The following is a 15,084-nucleotide window of genomic DNA, read 5'->3' as shown; positions in this document are numbered from 1 at the left end:
GGCATTTAGACAAAAGAATTTGTATAGGAATTGAAGTGACGTGCCTCTGTGTGAAAAGGCCACTCACTTGAGCAAGACAAGGCAGAAGACTTCCTGCTGGCAGTATTCAAATAAACAAAGTTATGTCAGCAAAAACTACAATCAAGAAAACTTCCCTTAATCCAAAAAGATTGTTTACTGCTTTTTTGTCACGTAAAAATGAAAAGTCTGAAATTAGACAGCATGGATATTAGAACCAGGCATTCACACTAGAAACCATCTAGGAAAGATTACTTCAGAGGAATGAATGATCAGCAGTGTCATGGGCAGGTAAAACAAGACTATTTGCTAATGCATACAAATAAAGAGGACAGAATAACAAGTAAATGGTATGTAACTTACACAGAAGTTGTATTTACATACCAAAAGTAGAAACAGAGCAAGCAGGAGAAAGAAAACAATATTTTAAATTATTTGAAAGCATAGACAGCCTTAACACTCGTTCCAAATGTAATGAAGAAATCTAATGCCTTTTTTCCAGGCTAATGCTCTTCAAGCTAAAATATGCTTTTAAAGTCACATTAATTAATATAAAAAGTAGTTTTTTTCAACAAACACAGTTGTCTACAGATTTATTTGAAAATACTCATGCTGTGCTGTTTAGGTAATGCAGATGAGACTTAGATGAGATTTGTCCCATTTAAAACTTCCGTAAAAACGTGTTTTCCAGTCATGTGCTCTTTATATTGAACATCAAATATACATACAAAAAATTACAAATCCTACTTAAATTGATCAAAAAAGAGTCCTGAAAAGAGTCAAGGCTTATGGAAAAATATAACTTTTCCATAGTGGTCACCTGAAACTATAAACAATGTGCAATTTTAAGTGTTACTTTCAGCACTAGCTATTTTTTGCTATAAAAAAATTATTAGCCCAAGAACATAACAAGTTCAATAAAGTATTTTCTTTCTCAATATGTCTTCCTCTATCTCTAAACAGGTACACTGATGGTTTTAAGACCACTGCTCAATAGAACACATACCTAAGAACACGTGACAGACTAAGAGACATGTAATAGCACTGCTGTTTTTTCTTTTTTTTTTTTTTTTTTGTAATCTGGCAGGTTAAAAGAAGCAGCAGAAATATCACAAGCTGCTCTAGCTAAATGAGTGTAACATACTGCAGTGCTTCTTATAACTGAAGATGAGAAAACAGTACAATCACATTACAAAGATTGAAACTTTGAGTTATTGAGATTGAGACTTTGAGTTATTAACTACTAGAGTGCAGAACCTCACAGGTAATTTGGTTTCCACAACTTTAGTGCAAGGTAAGCTTTGTAGGAAAGCATTATGAGAAAAAAATCTAGATCAAACAGCTGTTGGCAGCTTATATAGCTGCACTAGCAAAGAAGGAGCTATCTTCAATAACATGGAGAGTCCTGGTATATAAAATGATTAGGACTTGGGAAATGTGACAGTATCAAAGTAGATAGGACGTGCTGAGTATTTTACTGCACCAATTAGACAGAAGGTATCTTTTTTAATATACTAGTGCCTGTTGATTTCACTCACTGAAACTAATGAGGTTTTTGTAACCACAGGACTATTACATCTATGGCAACAGCAACTTGAGTGAAGGAGTTTTGTCAGTAGTTAGAGACTTAGGAAGAAAAAAGTTGCAGATATATATACAGGATCCTATGTAAAAACATGATTCTGTATGAGCACACAGGAGGCTGGACTATGGCCACTTAAATATTAGGGGTTTACTAGAGGGAAGGAACATATTACTATAAGCTCAATAATCATTGCTTTAGAATCACAGAATTGTTAGAGTTGGAAAAGACCACTGAGTACAACCATTAACACAGCACTGCTGTGTTTACCACTAAGCCATATTCCCAAATACCACAACCACATGCTTTTGAGCACTACCAAAATGGTGTCTCTACCACTTCCCTGGGCAGCCTGTTCCAAAGATTGCCCACCTTTTCAGTGAAGAATTTTTACTAATATCTAATCTAAAGCTTCCCTGGTGCAACAATCCTATCATTTTTTACCTGGGAGAAGAGATTGAACCTCACCTCACTACAATCTCTAACAGTTGCAGAAAGCAATAAGGTCTCCCTTGAGCCTCCTTTTTTCCAGGCTAAACAACCACAGTTCACTCAGCCACTTCTTAGAAGATTTCTGCCCCAGTCCCTTCATCAGCTTTGTCACCCTTCTCTGAATATGCTCCAGCATCTCAACGTCTTTCTTGTACTGAGAGGCCAAAACTAAACACAGGATTTGAGTCCTCACCAGTGCTAAGTACAGAGGGACAATAATTGCCCTAGTCCTTTCTGATCCAAGCCAGAATGCCACTGGCCTTGGCCATGTGGGCACACTGCCTGGTCATGTTCAGTCTGCTGTCAACCAAAGACAATCAGGGCTCCTCCATGCATACCTGCTCCCATGTTCCAATAAGGAAGACTTATGGTTCCCTGTTACTTGGACCATCTGTGACAGAACAGCTTATATTATCAGAAAAGTTTCTTCCACGGATAGACTCTTCACAGGTAGACTCTTCCACACACAAGTTTGGAGAGCAGAATAAGAATGCAAGTATATGCATATATATGCAAGCTAGAAAACAGTGCAACATCTTTGAATGGTTTTCCCACACAGAATGTTGCCATGATTCAACTGTTGGCATTTGTAACAATTTTAGTTTGTACTACTGGGGATGTGAAAGTATCAGAATTACTCTTGAAGAGAAGACCTTAAAGCAGATGTAAAGGAGATGCTGACTTTGCTGGAAGAGATGGATGAGATCAAAGGAATCAGTAGCAAAGTCCAGTTAGCACATCCTAGGAATTCAGTTCCTCTCAGAAAAGAAACTGAGATTTTAGGAGCTCTGAATTACTATTACCACTTTGGAGAGTCAGAATCATAAATCAAAATATAAAATACCATCCTGACTTAATAAACTCAAACAAAAGAAGTCCAGAAGACAATACATGTGTGGGAGTTCTCACAATGCCCAGAGACTACTGGTGAGCAGCCCCAGCAGCTGCAAAAGTGAGAGACAACCAAAGGCTTAACTCCCTGTGGTAAATCTATGATAACAAGGCCATTCAGTATGAAGAAGTGACAATTAGATTGTATGCTTTGCTAACAAAAGAAAAAAAAAAATACAAAGCACCAAACATGATAAAGCAAAACCAGTTTTTGGTTCAAAACTAGTCCCTTTTCCCAGAAGCCATATTCCTTTTTAAATGGTCAAAGCAAAATAATAGCAACCAATAAAATATTACATATATGGATACACTGAAATGTATGGATAACCTTCCATCATGGTAAAAGTGATAAGACAAAGTGAGACATCACAATAAAAGGTAAATGGTGTAGAAAGCTCAAAGCAGCACTTGATCAGTACAAACTGCATTCAGAAAATTCAAACATTTGAGTTTCTAAGAGACAGGCAATACTATTACAAGTGGTTGCCTGAGTACCAGCAGAGAGTCAACAGGCTGAAACAAGGAGGTACTCACCATGATAACGAAGTGGGAGTACTGCCAGTTAAGATTAAGGGGATGAAACAACATAGAACAGAGTAGAGATAGTGGAGGAATGAGGAATTTTTAATAGAGAAGTTGCATCTACTAACATCAGAAATCGTTCTGACATGGACTTGCTACACAGACCAAAGCTTCTAGGTTATATGGAAAGAAGCTAAAAATCTTCCTGAGTGACACAAAAATAGAAGAAAGTATCTTCAACAACCTAATTCTTGTTCTAGTTTGTTTTTTTGTTTTTTTTTTTATACATTACTGCTATAATGAGAGATATTTTCACAACAGAACTCAGGTTCATATCATATCCATGAATTCTCCACTAAGTATGGGGAATTTTGACAATTATTTAATACTTCCACCTGAAAACAAATTTTACAAACAGAAAATCAGTTGGTATGTAATTTATACTCATGTGTTTGGCAGCAGATTGAAAGCTTACATCAGGTACCATCCAGGTAGATTTGGCAAAGGAAAAACACATCTGTAAAAAATAAATTATAAGCAAAACAGATAAAATGAAATGCTTACCATCTTTTTAAGTCCATTAAAATGATGACTGAAATAATTTTGAACAATTCAATTTGCTGCAGGGCAGCACCTCATTAAAAAATTTCAGGATGGCAAAACTAAAACTGATTTAACACTAAGGGTGATTTCAGATCACAGAAAGAACACAGATCACCTAAGTGCTTTTTAGAGAATAAGTATCTATTCTTATACTTTAAATATTTAAATATAAGAAATGCAACAGCTATTTACAAGTCAGCTGAAAATTCATTCAGGACAATATAAAATACTTTGTTTCATGAATGCAACCTGTTAAATTGCAATCACTTCTGCTACTTAATGGGACATTTTTCAGATTACGCAAATTTCTGGATGTACAGCTCTTAACCATGGAACTGGTACAGCTGCTAGTTTACCATCTCCCAGTTCAACATTTTCTGGTTATTTGTCAATTCTGTAGACCCAGAGCTACTAAGCCTCTCTGAGAATGAGGACTTCTTACAATTTTCCCAGCCTAAACCATTCTATAATCACCTCCTGCATGTAAAATGAGTACTGCACAGCAACAAGGAAAAGATGTTGGGAAATGTTCCTAGAGGAGTGAGTAAAAACACACTGATACTTGGCAAATATGGATGACAGCCAGGACTTACCATGCTGTCAACCAAAAAGTCTGCCTAGCTGAAAAATGAAGACAGACTTCAAGGTCGCAAATAAACTGGAGTAAGAAGAATGTGAAAAAGAAGTAGGAGAGTCTACATCAACAACAATGTTTGATTTACAGTACCAAGCAAAAACAAAAGGAGAGATCACCTGGTTCCAGCTTCTGTATGATTGTCTTTTTCACATTTGAAACAGCAATTGGGTACACTGGCTGCAAGGTTCTTCTACACTGTGAGTTGGGATTTTTTCTTTTAACACTAGATACTATCAGGCCTGTTAATGAAAATGACCTTCCTTAATGTGGTGCCCTTTGAGAAAGCATCAGCATGCAGGTTGCATTTCAAGTATCTGTAGTGACATTTTAATTTGGATGGGTTATAATGCAGAGAAAGGAAAAAAAAAAATCACAAACAAACCAACCAACCATCTCCAAATCTGAAACATGAACCAGTACAAATAAATCACAATAGTCAAATACTAAACAATTGTTAGTGTATTAAAGGTAATGAATTTATTCATAGTACCAGCACCAGCTAGAAATAACTCTCTTGGAACACGTGATGTCAGTTGTAAAATGTCACACTCAGTTGTCTTTAGCATTTAGCTGCTGGGGATATGAGTTCTACTATCAAGTCCATCTTCTGTAACACAGCTAAGTCAAATGAATAATATGGAAGCTTGATTCTGGTTATGGCTATTGTAAAGTTGAGTACTGGTAGATTCAATACAGATACAGAGAAGATATACAAAAAAGGGCATAAATATTACTTTTCCTCCGCAGAAAATAAGAAATATTCAGACCAGAAATAAAAAAAAAAACCTGAAAACTTAGAATAAAAGTTACAATTTTATAAGAACTGACCTGGTTACAAAAATCATTCAGTTATAAGACAGGGTAAACATTATATCTTCATTACCAAAATATTTTAAACAGAGATTTAGTGTATACAGGTAAATCCAAAATAAACATATAAAGCTAAGCCTTTAGAAGCATGTATTACAGTTGAGTCAATTTCAGCAACCTTTGCTCTAGGAAGGCTGTGTGAAAAGAAGGGGGGTTTGCCTTTCTATCAAGTTTCCAGAACTGGAAGTTTCTCCCATGAGAGTTCATTCAAAATGTTCACCTAGTTCTTACACCAGAGTTTCTCGTTGTTAATAATCGTTCATTACACTTTAATGCAAACAAGCTGTCATATTTAACAGACAAGGAAATAAAATCCAGAAAATGCAGCTATTAAAAAAAGTCACGCAGGCACAATTGAAATATGCAGACTATGCAGGTTTCTTTTTAAATAAGTGCAAGTTTTATAGCACTTAGAATGTTCTAAGTGCAATAAACTCTTAGCATAACTCTAGCTAACCCACAAGTCCCAACACAGAAAAAGTTGTCTTACACATTGCATTGCATTAAGAAACAAAAGTTAAGCAAAAGTAAAATAAATAAATAAATAAATAATTTTCAGAGCCACCTTCTGATCACGATGAAGGTAATTTTTGTTAACATTAACTTGCCAAAATTACACTTTTACAGTGTCATGGGCACAAGGACTACACTTATCATTCTGTACTCTTCTCAAAGACCAAACTCCTCTTCTATCAGTGGATGCTCAATTTCACTTCAACCTGGGGCAAGGTCTGAGATGAGCTCAAGGAGCAACGATGCCTGCGGATTAAATACAGAACGTCATTCCTCATTTGTCCTTCACAGAGTTTCTCATAACCCTTGTGCCGGATGAGACATTAGTATCGGTCATTAGGAAGAACTGTAACCAGTTCCGAGATTTGAAGCGATGCCTTGTGTAGCCGGGCTGGAGGTCCAAAGCTGCTGCTCAGCTTTCCCACGGACTGTCCCCACCGCAGGCACGGCTGTGACACCGCGTGTCACGCACGTCAGTGACGTCACTGCCTGCTGCTGGTGACGGCGTGCAAACAGCGTGTCAATGACGTCAGCAATTAAAGACAGGAACCCGCACTTTTTACCTTGGATCTGTACATACAGACCAGCCACAGACACAGCTTCACACACGGCTTTGCTGCGTCTCCCAGCACTCGCAAAGCAGCAGAGCCACAAGCGCGCCGTGCCACAGCCCCACGAGCTTACAGCACCGCTGCCACTGATTCCTGCTGCCCGGCCCAACACAGACCACTGCTGCCCGGCTCGGAGCCACCCTGCCCGGCTCGGAGCCGCCCTGCCCGGCACGGAGCCGCCCTGCCCGGCACGGAGCGCCCCTATCTGACCCGGAGCACCGCTGCCTAGCACGGAGCCGCGCTGCCCTCCCGCCCCCAGGCACAGCTCCGCCCCCAGGCACAGCTCCGCCCTCAGGCACAGCTCCGCCCCCAGGCACAGCTCCTCCCCCAGGCACAGCTCCGCCCCCAGGCACAGCCCCGCCCCCAGGCACAGCCCCGCCCCCAGGCACAGCCCCGCCCCCAGACACAGCTCCGCCCCCAGGCACAGCTCCGTCCCCAGGCACAGCTCCGCCCCCAGGCACAGCCCCGCCCCCAGGCACAGCTCCTCCCCCAGGCACAGCTCCGCCCCCAGGCACAGCTCCTCCCCCAGGCACAGCTCCGCCCCCAGGCACAGCCCCGCCCCCAGACACAGCTCCGCCCCCAGGCACAGCTCCGCCCCCAGGCACAGCTCCGCCCCCAGGCACAGCTCCGCCCCCCGCGCTCCTCGCGCTGCCTGAGGGGCGGGGCTGGGGGCGGGGCGCGGGAGCGCGGGAAATCAGCCGCCTCTGGCACGTGACCTTGCTGAGGCGGCGCGTGCTCGCCGAGCCGCAATGGCCGCCGTGCTGTGCTCGTCACGCATCGTGGCGGGCGGCGACGAGGGCAGCGACAGCGACGATGGCGACTGGGACATTGGCGTCGTGCGGCAGGAGCCGCAGGTGGGGCCGAGCCTCCCTGAGCCTGGGGCCCGCCAGCCGTGCCCGGGAGGTCTCGGGGCGGGGGGCGGCCTCGGCTTCGAACCGTGAGGGGAGGGGAGCTGTAAAAATTGTGTATTTCTAAGTTATAATGATGGGAGTTAAAAACTTATGATAAAAGACAACTTGACTTTATACCCACTTCTGTCTCTAAGGAAACTAGTGAATAATCAGTTCTCTGCTCACCGGTGTATGTAAATGTTTTGTACACTTGATGTAGCTCCAGCAGCAATCTTCAGCTGCCTCTGCAGCTTTAATGGAGAACAAATCCATCGTGCTTTTGAAAAAAGCCTTAAATTGGGCAGCTGCCCGATGCATAAACTAGTCTTTTGGTCTGTGCTTGTTTCAGCCAGAGTGTTTATGATGCAGCACTGCAAATGCCTCTGTCACCACAGATTTGGCATGATAGAAGAGCTGTGACCCTTCACAGCAGTGGGTTTGTGCTGTTAGGCCTGGCAGCTTGTCACTGAGGTCCCTTGACTCAAACTTTCATATCTGATAGTTGTATTTTTTAATGCTGTACTTCACAGCATTAAATATTGAAATGTACCCAAAAAAAGGTACATAAATGCATTGCAAAGTTTTTCCAGTGTCATAAGATGAAAAAGAATCTTTATTGAAATCAAATGATGGTAAGTAAAATTGATAGCAGTGTGGGAAGATAGCAGGTCTGTTGAGAAGGAAGATATTTCCATATTCAGAGAATGGAACCTCTCAGAAAGATTGATTTTAAAACTTAGGCTTTATAGTAGACCCTGGACAGATCTACAGAGAGGGAAGAACAAGAGTTTTACATTGCTTTTTCCCCTCTTCCATGCTATGTCCTTTCAGAGATTATTAGTGCTTTTATACTGAAACCAAGCTATATTGTTTTTGCTGTGAGACAGTCTCCAGATTTTGACTTAATTTTTCTTTGTTTATCTAGCAGTTGGATCAAATGTTGCAGGCAGACAAGCATGAGGCATTGAAGAAGGCTCTGTTTCGTGGTGATGTGTCATTAATTGAAGAACTCTTAGACTCGGGTGAGGAAAGTCAGTTACAAAGTTGAATACTTTCATTGAATTTTGTTTTATTGAATTATAGCAAGAATACTAAACTTTCTAATTAAAAAAAAACAATTTATATTCTTTACTGGAAACATTCACATGCTCCTACACAGCCTCAACACATTATTTTGAAAGATAAATTATTTTTTAGTGACTCAGATTTGGTATTCCAGCACATTCCTTCTAATTTCTGTTGTCAGTTAGGAGCCCTGAAAATTGAGAAAACTAAAATGTTTGAACTATGAAATAAGGTGTTTTCTTTGTTTTCAGATGTATCTTTAATATGCAAATAGCAATTAAAAACTCTGAATTAGGGGTGGTTTAAATTGAAGGGAAGAATTCAGTGGGTGGTCTTTGGTGTTGAAGATTGTACAGCATGGGGTAAGGAGGGGAGGCTAGCCTTTTTATTTTAATGTTCCCTCAGTTTGGAAATTCTTTTTTCTATTTTTTTCCCTTCTCCCCTTCACAGCACTAAGTGTCTGGTATGTACCCTAGGTAATAGTGCTGTCCTAGCAACATCAGCTGAACAAAGATTCTGTGATTCTGGAAGGTCTGACGGGGCTTTTTGTGGTATTTGTTGCTAAAACGTGTTCTGTTTTAGCACTGAAAGCCTTTTTCCCTGTTCTGTTACTCAGTATTTGTCCTTAATGTGTTTGTTAATCAATGTTAGGAAGATTGGATCACTTATTGAAGCATCCAGGGCAATCAGAAACTGCATAGCTGAGTTGACCTGCCTAGTGATAATTGTCAGGAAGTTCTGCTTCAGCAAGCAAGGAGAATATAGTAACCAGGAGTTTGTTCTGTGAGGAAAATCTGTCTTAGGGAAGTAGTTTCTTGGTTAGGAATGGGCTTTTCTGAGTTCTGAAACAATGACATTATTTGCCCTTTTAGAAGCCAACTGTTTCTCACCACAATGAGGGAATGGTTTTCTTTTTAAATTAAGCGAAACTACTGCATGGACTGAAATACAAGAAGTGCAGCACAGTCATGAAATACATCTGTCTTGCTTTGAGAAAATATATTCTTATTTATGGTTTGCAGTACAGTTCTGCAAACCAGTAGAACACAGTGCCTTTTATGGAGGCCCTTCTGAAGAAAGGTAATATTGTCCTTCAGAAGATCTGTGCTCAGATTAAATCTTTGCCTCCAGAAATACCTTTAGCATATGTTTGGTAGACCTTGTAGGAGGCTCACTAGCAGCAGTCAGCCAAACTCAAGGTTTATGTTGGAAGTGGATTTCCTAGCAACAGCTGGGGCTATCCCTTTAGGTAGGGTGAGATTGTGTTGTCTTCTGGCTTGATTAGCTGTTGCTTTAGTATTTTTGATGCTGAAGCAGTTTCTTTAGGAGATGGACAAGCACAGTGTTTTTCCTTACAACTTCTGTTAAATGGCACCTTAGGATAAAGTTTCTGAAGTACGTCACAAAAAGTAAGGCAAGAAAGTAGCACCTTCAAAGGTGATTTGGACATTTTTGTTTGCTTTAAAGTAGAATACTTAACACCATGTAATTCATGTGTTCCATTTCCTAAAATTGAATTAAAAGTTATGACTTTCTGACAGGCTGATTAAAGATATAACTACAGTCAAATCCTCCGTTTTCCTTTAACAGTTTATTCAACTTGTATCTTTAAATGAATGCTCATCTCATCTTTTGTGAGCCAGTTCAGATAATTATATGTAGTAGTAAGCAACAGGAATGGGAGGGTGCCTAGTGTGTGAGAATAATTTTTCAGCCAGTTCAGAACTCTGAACCCTGAGTCAGGTGACCACTATAGCTGGCCCAGCAGAGGGAGACATCAGCGGCTCTAGTGTGACTCAGCTTTAAGGTCGTGTGAGAGCAGACCTAAGAAAAAAGACCTAAGCAGACCTAAGAAAAAAGTCTTAGAGAATCAAGCATTTTCAAACTTCCCCTAAGTAAATGATGTCTGGATGTGAATGGATTCCAACACTAAGACCTGTTCTTTAACTGAATGAAAGTCAAGACCTTGTATTTTTGGTGTCAAAATGGAATTATTTAGCAGAGTTATGTTTTTCTCTGTAAAAACAGTTTTTCTACTATAGCTATTATTAGCTGCAGTTAAGAAAGCATCTGAAAGAGATATAGGAGAAACAGTGATAGTCACAAAAAGAATGCAATTCTTACTTTGCTGTTCTTTTGCTTCACTATTATACATATTCTTCACATGCTTTCTGCTGTAGAGTTTGTCTGTTTGTCTCCCATTTGCTGCTTAAACAGGAAGATACTTATCTCTAACTCAGGTTGTGTAGAAGAATGTTGCATCTGGTTTTTCTCTAGCTGTAATTTGTGGGGCCGTGTAACTAAAAAGCTCCTCTGCTCATATCTACAGAGGAACACAGATAATGGCAGGTGGGGAGCCCAAATAATGCTCTGGTCCAGCTGCTCTCAGGCCCATCATGGAAGTCAGTAGCCTACTCAGCAGTCTCAGTGGAGCAGAGACCATGTGCAGGGAAATTACAGACTCAGAGCAAGGGACTCCCAGCTGTAACACAAGGTCCTTGTGCCTAGGGGCCAAGCAACTGTAGAGACGGGGTGAGTGGAAGCTGTGCCAGACACAGGAGTGGGACCAGAGGTCAGAGCCAATGTGTCTGTGGTGCCAGCAGCTGGAGGGGATGGATGACAGGATGGTGCCAGGGCTGCTGTGTTCATATGAGTGCTCTGTTTGTGTTGATCTCTGTGGCCAGTGGTGGGTGTGTGTGCACGTGCACCTACTGGGAATACACAGCACTCATATGGGTTGGACCTGTGCTAGACCAGCATCACTTCTCTGGCTATTGGATCTGGCCTGATTTTTCAATAAACAGTTTTTTCTGAGCTTCACTGTTTTCTCAAGCAGAAAATCTCAAGGGCCATTTAAAGTGCTGAACTAACACTGCTTACTTCGGTAACAGCTCATGTAATGAGAGTAAGAACCTATTTGAGTAGTCATCAAGGTGATACATTTCTGGTTCAGTCAACAGCTCCAATAACCAAGCAGCCAAGAAGCCTCATGACTGTTCATGTTTCAGTTGTCCTTTCCTTGTCTTCCTCTGGGATTAGAGCTTGTTTGCATTGGGACACACTAAGTGGTACTTCAAGGCAGTTAGTACCAAGATAGTAGGAGACTATGCAAGACAAACAATGTAATGCCAGGTAGACCATTCTACTTCTAGAACTTGGAAAAAACACCAGCATCATGGCAGATAGTGGCTGCTATACATGTAAAGAAAGCATTGAAGAAAATGCATTTTCAAGTGTTTTATCAAGTCTATATGTAACTGCCAGATAGATAACTTGTCACTGTTATTCCAATATGTATTAAAGAAAGCTCTAGATGGGAGCTGTAGTTACATGGACTGCTTTTGTTCTCACAAGGAAGAGAGACTTTTTCAAGCTGAGAGTGTGACAGTTTTTGGGTATTTTTTTCTTACGAGTATTACTTTAGTGGACTGTTGAATATCAGACTTGCTAAATTCTTGAATTGACTTACAAGGAAGTTCTGATATGGCTGCTGAAGGACATTTGTTGGCTTCCCTCGTAGAACTTATGTGGGCTTCAATGAGAAGTTTTGTACACTGCAGATAGGCCAGTGTGCTGTCATGTTAACTGCAGCTAGTGTGTGTACATTTCTAAGGAGATTTGGTAGTAAATTCTGTGGCTTGCAGGTGTTAGAATGCTTCAACACATGGCTTGCATTGAATTGCTATCTCTTTATTGATTCTACAATTCCAGTGATCTTAAGAAATTAAAAAATGAATCCTAGAGCAGTAAAGCAGTTAGTACCTCAGCTTTAATGACTTTGTATTGCTACACTGAACACATCTTTGACACAGTACCAAGACAGAGAAACCACACATTTTGAATGAAAAAGTGTGCATGTAGCTTAACTGTCACAAATTTCTTAGGATAGTTTTGGAGTGTTTTTTGGAGTGTTTTTTCCTGATGAAGTATTTTTGGTTATCCATGGTCACTGTAGGACTAATATGGAAACTTTTCTGGAGGAAGTAATATTTGTTGAAGGATTGAAGCAGGCATACAGGTTTTTATTAAAAAGTTAGATGAGTATCTCGGTCTGGTACTTGGTTCTCAGTGCATTTGGGAGGGCTGGACTGTCTGACAGGCATGGCTTCTAGCCATTTTAGCCATTCTGGCTATCATAAAGAGTAACAAACAATTCTGATAATTGTGTTTGACTTGCATAGTCTCCTATTTCTTCTTTTTATTGAGATAATATTTTGTTAGTACCAAACACAAATCTGCTAGCTAACTGTCTTGCAGGACAGAGAATAAAAGGAGCTGTGAAGCAGAAAACCTTAGATGTTGTGATCCTAATTGCCTGACAAGCAGTTTGCTTCCACAGCAGTCTTCTTGGCTTGGCAAGAGTAAATTTTTTTCATTTTCATTGAAGAAAGCTATTGCACTGAAGCAGAGAAAACAGATTCTGTATGCTTATATGAAATTACTTGTGCAGCTAAATGTTTGAGGTTTTTAATGTAGTCTTTCTGTGGTGCTTAACTCCTTGGATTGATAACTGGGCTACATTGATGTCAGTTTTAAAAGTTGTTTTCTGGTGTTCTAAATAAAGATGTGTTAAAAAAAATAAAGAAGAAAATGCCGTAAGAGGTTTCTCTCCCTTGTACTAAATGCAAACAGGGTGTAACCTTTGTAATAATACATATTGAGAGTAAGTTTTATAAAAGGTGTGTTTGTTGTGATGCAGTTTCATTGTTTAAATTTCATTAATTTTGACAGGCATCAGCATTGAAACTAGCTTTCAGTTTGGATGGACTCCCCTGATGTGTGCAGCCAGTGTGGCTAACTTTGCAGTGGTACGTCTTCTTCTGGACAGAGGTGCTAATGCATGTTTTGAAATAGGTAAGATGGGAATGAAAAATACTGGCTGGTAATGCTCAGTACCAGACATGGTCTCTGTCCTGTTCTCTTGTTTACTTGTGTTGGGGAAAAAAATCAAAAGTGGAACTGGGGTCCACTCTACCTTTCCCAGTTTTGAAGGAAAAGTAGTATTTCTAAAGTAACAATTGTGTTCTTCGAATTGTTTGGAATCAGATGATGCATTTTATTGTTCTTTCTCACTCAATTCCACTTTCCCCCACACCTCCCAAATTCCAAGTGTGTTTTAAAAAATTATTTGGGAGTACTTGCTCAAAAATTGTAGTGTAAAGTTGTGCAGGTAAGACTTGCTGTGTTTGATCCTGTTATGAACTTTGTACATGCAGAAACCAGGTAGAAATATGAATAGCTTTCCAGTCATGTGAAACTAACATGGATTTCTCTAAAACTAGAGTGCAATTTTTCTTTTTTCTAGTAAGAAAACTATTCTTCACTGTTCTGATACATCACCTTTCTCTGCAAGAGTTCTGTGTAACTTCCAAGTGGTATCAGTTCCTCTGTCAATTTTATTGGCCTAATAATAACTCTTTTTCTACTTAAATTGTGGTTATTTTCAATCTCTTCCATTGCACTGGAATATTTATCCCACAGTACTGTGAAGTATGTAAGAACACTGATCATATTTTCCAGTAACTTGCCAGTACTTGCTGTAGTAGTAGACTGAAATACAGATGGTGTAAATCTGGCTCTGAAAATTTTTCTAACCTCTCAGCAGTTAGTCAGAGCATGAGATTTGAATAGATTGCCTACACCAAAAGCAATCATGCCTTCTTCTAATCACTGTCCTTGTAGCCAGTTTCAGAAAACTTCTATGTGTCTGCCTACAGCTTGAACCTGTTCCTTGTTTGTGGCTGTAGGAAGCTGTAAATGGGGCAAAAACTGCTATGGGTAATTGTTCAGGCTGACCAGGTAACCAAATGTATGGCATTTTTTTCATTTGTTGATCAGCTGTCTTTGCCCAAAGTGGCACCTTGCTAGGATCAGGTTTCTTGGCTTGTTTCCCTGTTAGTCTGTGTAGGGAGACTGTAACTAGGGCATATAGGCAGCAGAGTGCTGTCCAGCCAGGAGCAGTCTTGTAAGTCATTGGTTTGGGTCAGGCCATGTGTGTTCAGTAGAGCTGTGCTATCCTAAGGGGGCACTAAATTTCACCAGCCCTCCTGCTATTCTTTATGTCAGCAGGCAATCATACAAGTGATCCTGTAATAATTACCCTTTAATGCTTATAATCATAATAAACATCTATACTGTTAATCACCTTGACTCACTCTTCAGTCATTCTTTATAACTAGTTATGTAATTTTACCCTTTTTGGTAGTTGACAAGAACTAATACATCATTTGCTGTGTGATGGGTTCAGAATGTTGCATCATTGAGGAATTAATTTCACCAGAACTGCTGGAATTTTTATCTAGTCTGAACATAAACATCTTTTTTACAGTCTTTTATCAGTTATTCTCTGTAAAAGAAAAATCTGTGAATTCCAAGGTGCTTCTTACCTTT

At 40.1% G+C, this 15,084-nt stretch overlaps 1 protein-coding gene across 2 annotated transcripts in view; it reads left to right on the top strand.

The window, feature by feature from the left end:
* Positions 1 to 7,424: 7,424 nt before the first annotated feature.
* Positions 7,425 to 15,084, top strand: part of ASZ1 (ankyrin repeat, SAM and basic leucine zipper domain containing 1) — a 32,719-nt gene continuing 25,059 nt past the window's right edge. The window contains exons 1-3 of one of the 2 annotated variants that reach the window (XM_079303304.1): positions 7,425 to 7,593; positions 8,555 to 8,651; positions 13,426 to 13,548. In XM_079303304.1, the coding sequence (XP_079159430.1) occupies positions 7,489 to 7,593; positions 8,555 to 8,651; positions 13,426 to 13,548 (325 nt within the window). In that variant the 5' untranslated portion in view covers positions 7,425 to 7,488. The remainder of the gene's footprint in view (positions 7,594 to 8,554; positions 8,652 to 13,425; positions 13,549 to 15,084) is intronic. The other variant, XM_079303305.1, reaches the window with a different exon arrangement.

The sequence above is a fragment of the Erithacus rubecula genome, assembly GCF_903797595.1.
Source record: "Erithacus rubecula genome assembly, chromosome: 4".
Classification (NCBI taxonomy): Eukaryota; Metazoa; Chordata; class Aves; order Passeriformes; family Muscicapidae; genus Erithacus; species Erithacus rubecula.
This window is presented reverse-complemented; position numbering and strand designations above follow the sequence as displayed.